Genomic DNA, 11,031 nt, shown 5'->3' with positions numbered 1-11,031 from the left:
TGAAATGAATTCATGCCAAAAATGTACTCTCAAGTGCTATGGATGCAGCATGATTTCAAATGACTATAAGTCAAGCTGTGTATGAGTTAGGGATTCCAAATTTTCTGTGAGCCTTCAACAGTGTATGGGCTTAGTATTGATGAATTATTTGAATTTATTTGAATTGCATAGTTTTTTCTGTCCTGATAGGCCTCAGACCACAGTTATCCCCCCTAAGTTTTACCATGAACCGGAAGGAAAATAGGAGAATATAGTATCCTGTTGAAATGGGCTGTTCAGCCTGTGGCAATTTTTTTGGAGTGACTTGTGATAGCTTAAATGAAAGATAAGACATTGTAGTTTGCTGTCAATTTTTTGTTAGCCCCAATCTGTGAAGGTATTGATTCCAGCTTCCCATGATTTGACGCCAAGTTGAAGGCCGCTGTGTGTGTTTCGGCTCGAAACTTCCGGTGAGCATTGTTGACAGTGGTTACTGCGAAAGCAAGGGTGGTGGATGCTGGACGTAACTTTGCGTTTTAAGTGACAAGTGGCAGGTTGGTCAGCATGCAACAGGAGAACGGCCTACGACTGATAATAATTATGGTGGGCTGTCATGTCACTGTAGATAGCAAAGAAGGAAATTAATTGTGGTCTGAGGCCAGTTGCGACTTCCATTCCAGACTATGCTTTTTAAAGTATTTTGAATCTGTCAAACAGTCCGTAACAGTTGTTTTGTGTTAAACTTTAGAGGTTGAATGATCAGAAAACATATTCCGCCAACAATTTAACATAACATTATGAATATATATTTTATATTTTTTATAACGTGTTTGAATCCTTATCAATCGTGTAGTTTTCAGATTTTCGATCACGAACGTTGATACTACTAAATTTCGTTTATCCGACATACTCGTTAATCCGACACAATCATATGCAACCATCTATGTCGGATTAACGGGACTTGACTGTACTTCAGCTAAAACAATACGTGTGCGCTGGCTCGTGTCGGCCTTTGATGCAGTCGCAAAGAGCAAACACATCATGTTGGGTGGCGTCTGTCTGGACTTGCAGGTGTGATGACATGAGTGAGTAGAACGCTTGCCTTGACCCCAGCAGTGACAATTCACAGGATGTAATGAGTGTTTGAATGACATTGTTTATATACTTGTTACAGGTGCTGCTCAATAAACATTCATGTTGAATACATAGTTGTTTGTTTTCAGTTGTTTGTTGGTATTTCTGCTATCCAAAATGTCTTATTGTTGATATAAATGCGATCTTTAATAATGCGAGCAAAGACCACTCGCATTTTTCTCATTTAATTTCACGTTTTACAGTATTTACTGTTCATATTGCGCAATTGCACAGCCTTTTGTTGAGATTGTTGCCGAGTGACTCACACATGTTATTGAAAGCTTCTGGGCGATGTTCGTAGGACTTTATCTTATCCTGTCGACATTTTTTTATTTTATAGCCAAATAAGCTTTCCATTAAATATCGATCTTTGGCTTGAGCACCCGTTAAACAATGTATTTACACAAAAATAGGCTTAAGATACACAGTAACTGAATTTTGTCAAAGCATATTTTTGCCTGATTAAGAATGTCAAGAAAATAGGTTTTGTACATATAGCCTTAGCATTCGCCAAGATCATACTTTTATCTCAACGCTTTACAGACGCAAACTGACTTCTCACATCACCATGCACACAGCCTCATTTATAATTAAGCCCTCAGTCCTTCCTTCTTTCAGTCGTGCTTCTGAACGCAGTGTTCTAGCTGAAGCCTCTCTCGACAAGAAGTTTCCTTGGTAATTGTTGGTTCTTAATATCTTAATCTTGTCTTTGTATATGTATTGTTCTCGTTTTTGTTTGTTCTGTGTCCTTTCGATACACATTTAGTTACATTCGTTCAATAGCTGCGTTTCAACTCTTTTGTTGTTTGGCTATTTGATGTTTATCGGCACTGACCTTTTGTAAGCCTCTAAAGGTAGTTTATATTGTTACTTCTACACCTACGTTGAGGATGTTTTCTCTGTGCGTTCCTTTCGCACAGGCGACGCAGCAACGTTCTTGTGCCAGAGGTTCCCAACAATGGATGCTGCAGTTTGAAAGCTACAAATCTTCAGGTGCACAAGCAGATGGAGTCACTGGTGTGGGACCCAAAGATGTTCCGGCCCCACCGGTGGGGCAGGATACACTCACCCTTTCAAAAACACCTGGTATCATCACTGATTCATAAATGCATGCACATGATATAGCCTGAATCGTACAATGGACAATGCTTTTTATTTGTGTGTGTTTGTTGTTGAAAGACGAACTTAGAAATACTGAAATATGCCCCTGTTCACCCAGCAGTAGATAGATATCTGGTAGGATGAGATGGTCATGTCACTACCTCAAACGACAGCCTCTGTTGTTTACTCCCCAGGGATGGGAATGATAACTGACTGTACACTAATTCATTCCCGGGGTTTATAATGTCAGCAATTTGATCATGCTAAAGGATGGCTTTGACACGCTACAAATTCGTATATAAGCGCAGGGAAAGTGTTAAGAACTAAACATCAGCTCTTCATGTGCGATGAAATGGTACTGTATTCACAAACAGACAAACTAAGCTGAATACACATAGCACATCTTAACATGTACATGTAATAATTGTCATTCATTTTGATTACCTGGGACTGCATGAATCCCTTGTATCTAGCTGTGTTCATTATACAATGTACGACAATGTGACAAAACCATCGATAAGCCACACTGGGGTTCAATTTCACTCATTTCCTGTTGCCCTTTCTCACCCCTCTTACAATTTCACAAGTCTCCTCCTGCTTGATCTACACGTTATTTTTTCCATTCACGACGGGAGAATAATACATGAAATGGATCTCTATTTGTAGAAACAACTGATGTGTGATCAATGACAAAAAGTGGAACGGACATACAGAAAACATGGAACTCTTGATGCTAATGTCTTCGTTGTTCACGCTAATAGTAACGTAATTAAGGAGGGTAAATCCAAGGAAAAGAAACACCTGTCGGATCAGATTCTTACCCGAGTGTCAGCTCTAAGAAACACTAGTGGTGGCTCGGTTGTCGTACATTAAGAAGATCAGGAAGGTGACAACAGAAGCTTAGAATATTTTGATGAATTCATTAGTGGTTCTTTGAGTGATCTTATTTCCAACGGGACACTGTATGTCAATGTGTTTAAACGTGAATGGTTAAATTTGAAGAGAGAATTTCAAGAATTTTCAGACTTTATTGTAATCGGAATTGAGCAGGACCACTCAAACGTATCCACAGTTACCTTCAATACCAAAATACGATCTGACTTTGAAATCAGGGACCCTTCGATTTTAAACATTGTTTCCCTATTGACCAATAAGCCCAGAAACACACAGAGTGTACCAAATATCAGGGGACTACCAAGAGACATTTCAAAGCTATGTGAATCTCGAAATAGTGAGTTCAAAGCCTTTCATCCAGATGAAAGTAAGGTGGAAGATATAAACAAAGGCAAACCTGACATTGTCGAATATCTATGGTCAGATCTGAAGCTGAGGGACAACATAACGTCCTTCACGAAAATACCAGACGGAGGATCTTTGTATGTGGGGATTTCTGAAGTGAACAAAGATAAAAAGTCAAAGCGTTTTGTTGCTACAGGATTTCAGCTTGAAAACACTCCTGAACCTGAGCCTTGGCGGGTTGTCAAAATCAGTGACCATATGTTCAAACTGAGGTTAAACAGAATTCAATTTGAAAGGAACATATTTGACAAATTGAATGAGTTGACTCTCCTGGGCCTAAATGGTCAATTCAGCAATCCTCCAAATGATATGATAAAAGTCACCTTTCACAGGGTAGAAGGGACTTTACCAGAACTGCACGTCCTAGAAGTATCTATCTGCTACTTAGATGGGATATTGTTTTATGACCATGGTCCCAGATCCCATGTGGTGGACACCAAACAGGAAACCCACCAATGCATTCGCATGACCAATGAGGAATGGTTAAACAGATTGTGCCAGAACTGCATCGGTTGTGGGCGGCGGTGGGATTATTTTAGGAAGGAAAAGTAGACATACCACGACATGCTATAAAGGGAGATCTGTAAGGACATAGTTATCAGAAGAATTTACAGACATCACGATTCAAAAGTTGTTTTTGAAAACAGAGTGACTATCATTAAGGTGGGTCTCTTGTAAACACGAGGCTCACAGTAGTGGGTTGTTGTGAAGTGGAACATACAGTATTTAGCAACAGTGTATCTCATGTGCACAATTTCTTCAGAATCAAGAGGATCTTAAGTTTCAGCAGCTTTACATTGGGGATAATCCTACAAAGTGGCTATCAATAGTTGAACCGTCATCGTGTACTATACATCATGTCATCGACTGAAGGTGATGATTCTGACGGTTCTGGTGCCTACTTCTCTGAGGGAGATATACCCTGCTCACTCACAAAGAGTGATGGCTCAGAGTCAGATACAGAATCTGAAATGATGGATTTGGAAGGTACATATAGATGTGTGTAAAGATGCTACAGGCGTTTTCATGTTCAGGTTAAATTGTGACATATATAGCAAAACTTATGACACAAAGTTCAGATATGCTTCACATCATATCATATTTTTTGAATTTATGTGTGTATGTGTGCATGCGTGTGTGCGTGTGTGCGTGCGTGCGTGCGTGCGCACGGAAACGTGTGTGTAGGTAGGTATACAGGTATATAATTTGAAACAGTAGTGCCTTGTAGTTACTGATTTGTTGTATGTTATGAAGAAGAGGCGGTGGTATTTGTTTGCTGATGTCCCCTTGTAATGCTTTCAGGAACGGACATGCTGCTTACCCCATTCTATCTTCAAGGTGACGAGCATCGCAATATTACTGCTAATGGTTTAAGTCCATCAGCTGGTAAGTAATTCAATATAATATCAATTTAAGGTAATATTCAATAATATAATATTTATTGTAGTGATGGTAAACTATTTGTTTTGGTTTATGTTCAGAGTCCATCATCCTGCCTGGAGAAATGTCGCACTATTTACAAACTCGCCACCCGGACATACACAGCAACCTGATGCAGCTCCATGGAGGAAGAGGGTCCATGGTATACGTCCCTGCCTCCATCACCAACTTCCATCAGCTCAGTATTTCTCACCCCAGGCCAAACAGCGTCTTGTTTGATGCATTTGTATTTCATCCCTCAAAGCCAATCATGCTGCTCACCTTCTCAACACACACCAAACCAAGAGTTTCCCGATACAACGCCAGCGTGACTAGAGCTGCCATGATGTTTGTGACCTCAAACCTTCAAGACACAACCACGTTTGTCCATGGTGTGATCGATACCGCTACATGGGAATGTAAAACTCTGTTTGCGGAAATGATTAGAGAATTTGAAACATCTGCAGAGACCTTTTCTGTTCCTATTTCCCTACAAATGAATGAAAACAAATGCAGAAGTGCTATCAAGGTTTTGCTTAATATAGACTCAAGCCAAGTGAACTCAGAAGGAGAACCAGAAGAACAACACCCATCAGCCGGGATGTCGGTGTGTCTGGCAGAGAACAGCAACACGTTCAGCGGTAAACATAATTCCTCAGATATATCATGATTCCAGTAACATCTTACACTGTTTAAAAAGCCATCATACTTGTGTCATGTGCGTAATTATGTTTGCATTTGATGGAAAAGCAGAAGCAGCCCCGTCCCACCTTTTCTGTAATGCCCTAAACCTTTCCTACCTGAAACATTTACTGCAAACCATTTTTATCAGTTGTCAATCTATATTCATCTTTGATTTATCATGTTGTCTTGGGCCAAACAGTTCTCTTTTGTGGGTTCAACATTTTTGGTTGCTACCAAGTAACTTATATATATGTGGACCAAAATGACAACCAGCAGACATGAGTCATGTCGACAAAAAAGGACAAAAATCATTTCCACGATCAGGACAAATCTCTTCTGAAAGCAAGTGTTCATTGTGACCACCATTTGTATCAACAACTGCCAGACATCTCCTGTAGTGGAGTGACCCAGGCCATGTGAGTCATGCTGGTATGTTGTTGTGGGGAGAGATGGTACACTTATTTTAGAGTTCATACATAAGGTTTTTGGTCGTTGTGGGTGTGTTTGTTATTTTCAACCATGAACCATACTCTTCTATGAGAGCTACCTCACTGATGGTAATATGTTAACTCCTGTAGCCTGACACGTCAATTTTTCAGTAGCCCATCCTTGCCGTAAAAGGCGACAATGCTTGTCGTAAGAGCCAACAAGCGGGATTTGGTGGTTAGACTCGGTGACTTGGTTGATGCATGTCATCGTATCCCAGTTGCGGAGATCGATGCTCATGATATCAATCACTGGATTATCTAGTCCAGACTCGATTATTTACAGACCGCCGTCATATACTTGGAATATTGCTAAGGGCGGCGTTAAACAATAAACGAACAAACGGATAATTGGCTCAGAATGGTTTTGATCTACTGCAACCTGTATGATGATGCGTGTTCCAACCAGAGGCGACCCGTGAAGATTCCGGGGTAGAATAGGTCTTCAGCAACCCATGCTTGCCGTAAAAGGTGACTATGCTTGTCGTAAGAGGCAACTAACGGGATCGGGGGGTCAGACTCGCTGACTTAGTTGATGCATGTCATCGATCTCAATTGCGTGGATCGATGCTCATGATATCAATCACTGGATTGTCTGGTCCAGACTCGATTATTTACAGACCGCCGTCATATAGCTGGAATATTGCTGAGTGCGGCGTTAAACAACAAACCAAAAATCCAACCAGAGGCCCGCTACAATACAGTCATCCGTACAGTGCTCGTATCGCCTGCGCCATCTTACACTGCCATGATCCTGTACGGCTGCTGATGCTGACATGTTGTTGAAGTGTCAATTATATTCTGTTTGACCATGGTGAACTTGGTGTCAGCGATGAAGAGTCCGTTGGTCTTTCTGTAGTTGATGCATGACTGTGTTACTAACGGCAGAATTCAGATATAAATTTTACACCCAAAGCTTCCACGTGGATCTGACGACAGTTGTTCATGTGATACATGTCCAATCTATCATATGAGAGCTCGATCACCACGACACCAAATATGTCAACCAAAATAGTATTTCCATCTATTATGATCTGATGACACTTCCAGTTATATTGATTAGTAGCATTAGATTACATAATAGTGATATTTCCTTTTCTTTTGAGTATATGTTGGTCTCAGCATAGGTGATGTTAAATAACTTTCCTGCTTTTTTTTTCAGGTGTCCTTGGACGTGGAATTTTAACATTTTTTGGAAATGCTGTCAGACGACACATATATAAAAGTTTATTTCCTTACGCGAAAAAATCATAATGTCACTTTTTCAAACAGCATCCGGTTATCAAGTGTCCTGGGGTTTAGTCCAGGAGAGAGAGAACCATCTACTACTCGCCTTTACGCCATTCTTTTAAAGGAACATAAATTTCAGAAGATATTACGTTTCTGGTAGACCGCCTCCGTGGTCTAGTGGTAGAACGTCCGCCCGGAGAGCGAAAGGTCGGGAGTTCGATACCCGACCGCGTCAAAAAGTTAAAAGATGGTACTTTTTGTTACCCTCTCTGGCGCTGGGAATTAAAGGGCCAAAAGAACAACTGGTCGGCTCGGAGTCCGTATACTGTGTCTGCGTGGGGTATTAGCACTATAAAATCGAAATGTGTCCAGACGAGTACAAGCAGCCACACACACGTGCATGCACGTCGCTGTGTACATGCAATAATCTTGGACGCGACGGTGAACACCATTTTCACCTCACTGTGTTGTTTGAGTGAGTTGGGTTAAAGGTCGCTTGACATGATTTCAGTCAATTCACAACATATTCGCCACTTGCGTGTATTGACTTGACAGATAAGGGCCATAATCAATGCGAATTTTCTTTCGACGCCCTAAATCACGAACGTTTTGTTAATTAATAGTGCTACAAACACAAATGTCTCCAACTCCGCACGTAATGATAAGCTGTAGTCAAATACAGGTGTTTGGCAGATTATACAAATGAAAACAATTATGGCTGTATATTGCGTTATCTGTACAAAGATGAAACTTCGGAATTAACAAATATCCATGTGTAACTGCATTTGTGACGGCAGTTTTGGGTGTGACTTGGTGAATTTTCCGTCTGTGACTGTAGCTGTCTGACACCATAGCCTCCGAATGGGAAACAAAGGGAGATAACTCTAATTTATTTTAATTCTTGTCAGGTGTGCTGTTTTTAAGTTTCGTGTTTTGTTGACAATGTATTTAATGATTACACGCAGCTGATTTTTTTTCAATTTCTACATGATCGTAGCAATAGCTTTCATAGATATACGTAAATCTGGTTCACAGGTTTGAAATCTGAACTAGAATTAGAAATCAAGTTGGTGAGGTTTACAAGTTTTTATACTCGTCATTGCAACGACATCTATACATGATATTTAAAGCACGCCTGGCTGTTCCAAGGGCGGATGCTGCATGTTTAAAAGGGAGGGGTATAAAATAACAAAATCCTCACTCATTGCGGGGGTGGGGTGAGGCAGTTGGTCATACTGAGAACGTGTTGTAATTTCTCCTTAACGTAGAACAGATGAATTGAGGATAATGATGACATCAGAGTTGCAAGCGTTCCAAGATTAATTCAGATGCAGTGTGACCTGACAGTTGTTGTTGTTGTTGTTGTTGTTGTTGTTGTTGTTGTAACCGAGCCGGGCTGGGGCGTGGTCTTGACATTCCAGTAACAAGTGAGCAATGGAATCAGGTTGATTGCACGATGGACAAGTCTGAGGCGTGAGATGGCAATTTCAACTTTCTGTCTAGGCGGCTCAAGAGTGAAAGGACTCACAAGCATAGTCTATTTTTCATCTGATATGTGATTTGTAGAGGTCCAGCTGAGTGTCCCTCGATGTGCCCCAAGATGTACCTGAAATTGCCCGTAATACGTTCAGGTCTTTTTGACATCTGTTTTCCACATATTCTATATGTTTGTTTAGAAGTCTGATTGATTGACTGAGGTTGGGGATTTTACGTGCGCTTTCCGACTGCAAGCGTATGTTGCACACGGGCCCGCCCCGCCATTTAATGGATTTGCCAATAAATATGAAGGAAGGGATTTGTGCAACCCAGGAGGCGGTTTAGGGGCTGCTTATATAGGAGTTTTTAAATTTTACAGATTTGGAATGAATGCCAAGGGGGGAGGGGGCGGGAGAGGGGGAGAGAAGTTGAGCAGTCAAACTGCACCTACTTATATAGTGGAGGGGCGCATATTGTTTTGAAGACATTATTTTAATTTCTTGTCACCATTAGTTCAGTTCCTTTGTTATTTCATGTGTCGTTCCTGGGCGATACAATATGGGTGGATTATGGTAATAATATTAAAAAAAACAAAGGCTGGCGTTCATTTGAGCCGGCAGCATTTCAGTCTGACCGCCGACTTGTCAAGGGGAATACCGTTATTAGTCAGTGTGCCAATCTTGAAGTGACACTCAGCCGGGGACTGTAATACAACTAGGCATCTATTGTCTAAGTTATGTCTCGCGGCATGTTTTTACAACCAAAGTAAGTTACTCCCATTTATTGAGACCGCATCCGTGGTCTAGTGGTAGAGCGTTCGCCCGGAGAGGGGAAGGTCCGGGGTTCGATCCCCGGCCGCGTCACACCAAAAGACGTTACAAAATGGTACTTGTTGTTACCCTGCCATGTCTGGTCGGCTCGGAGTCAGTATACTGTGTCTGAGTGGGGTATTCATGTTAAACTGCGGCATGGTATCTCAGTGGGCTAGCACTATAAATCGGCATCAGTCCGGACTAGTACAAGCAGCCACACAAACACACACACGTACATGCACGTCGCTATATAAGTGCAATAATCTTGAACGCGACGTTAAACCCCATTTCCCCTCACCTCACCCATTTATTGAGATGTCCGAGGTTTGCCTGCAAGGATACGTTTGTGTATTTTATAAATTTTGAATATTATTTTTATATTTTGATATGAATTATTAAGCAAGTGTTTGCACTATGACAATACTACAATCAGCCTGGATCCGCTTATGTGCTCTCAAATGAGTATTTACATTGAACATTCTCGTAGCAATTGATGTTGGAAGAGACAGATTAGTTCTCTTACCTTAATTCCCGCAGCTAACACGCCAGTGAATAAAAATACATAGTCTTAGAAGTACTTTGGGTTTGATAGTTGTGTTGAAAACACATCCCCCGATCACTCAGTGAAACCCGATCACCCAGTGGATTATGGTGTTTAGAGTGTTATCACCTGTAAGATTGTTATCACCTGTAAGATTGTTTTCACCTGTAAGATTGTTATCACCTGTAAGGTTGTTATCACCTGTAAGATTGTTATCACCTGTAAGATTGTTATCACCTGTAAGATTGTAATCACCTGTAAGATTGTTATCACCTGTAAGGTTGTTATCACCTGTAAGATTGTTATCACCTGTAAGGCTGTTATCACCTGTAAGGCTGTTATCACCTGTAAGATTGTTATCACCTGTAAGATTGTTATCACCTATAAGATTGTTATCACCTGTAAGGCTGTTATCACCTGTAAGATTGTTATCACCTGTAAGATTGTTATCACCTGTAAGGCTGTTATCACCTGTAAGGTTGTTATCACCTGTAAGATTGTTATCACCTGTAAGATTGTTATCACCTGTAAGGTTGTTATCACCTGTAAGATTGTTATCACCTGTAAGGCTGTTATCACCTGTAAGATTGTTATCACCTGTAAGGTTGTTATCACCTGTAAGATTGTTATCACCTGTAAGGCTGTTATCACCTGTAAGGCTGTTATCACCTGTAAGATTGTTATCACCTGTAAGATTGTTATCACCTGTAAGATTGTTTTCACCTGTAAGGCTGTTATCACCTGTAAGATTGTTATCACCTGTAAGATTGTTATCACCTGTAAGGCTGTTATCACCTGTAAGGTTGTTATCACCTGTAAGATTGTTATCACCTGTAAGGCTGTTATCACCTGTAAGATTGTTATCACCTGT

General features: G+C 40.8%; 1 protein-coding gene across 1 annotated transcript; it reads left to right on the top strand.

The window, feature by feature from the left end:
- The first annotated feature begins 3,106 nt into the window (after positions 1-3,106).
- On the top strand, positions 3,107-7,549 carry LOC124126961. Its single transcript, XM_048402533.1, has 4 exons — positions 3,107-4,500; positions 4,816-4,899; positions 4,995-5,573; positions 7,264-7,549. The coding sequence occupies exons 1-4, from the start codon at positions 4,371-4,373 to the stop codon at positions 7,353-7,355; spliced, it is 885 nt and encodes a 294-aa protein (XP_048258490.1). The 5' UTR covers positions 3,107-4,370; the 3' UTR covers positions 7,356-7,549.
- Positions 7,550-11,031: the final 3,482 nt, after the last annotated feature.

This window comes from Haliotis rufescens, unplaced genomic scaffold, assembly GCF_023055435.1.
Source record: "Haliotis rufescens isolate VD_foot unplaced genomic scaffold, xgHalRufe1.0.p SCAF_26, whole genome shotgun sequence".
In the NCBI taxonomy this organism is placed as follows: Eukaryota; Metazoa; Mollusca; class Gastropoda; order Lepetellida; family Haliotidae; genus Haliotis; species Haliotis rufescens.
The sequence above is the reverse complement of the archived record's forward strand: the minus strand, read 5'-3'. Positions and strand labels throughout refer to the sequence as shown.

What these genes read in the sequence shown, in the direction of transcription:
- LOC124126961 (XM_048402533.1), top strand. Translation starts at nt 4,371, where the DNA reads ATGTCATCGACTGAAGGTGATGATTCTGACGGTTCTGGTGCCTACTTC. An exon ending in TGAAATGATGGATTTGGAAG is followed by an intron (nt 4,501 to 4,815) that starts GTACATATAGAT and finishes TAATGCTTTCAG; the next exon opens with GAACGGACATGCTGCTTACC. An exon ending in GAACAGCAACACGTTCAGCG is followed by an intron (nt 5,574 to 7,263) that starts GTAAACATAATT and finishes TTTTTTTTTCAG; the next exon opens with GTGTCCTTGGACGTGGAATT.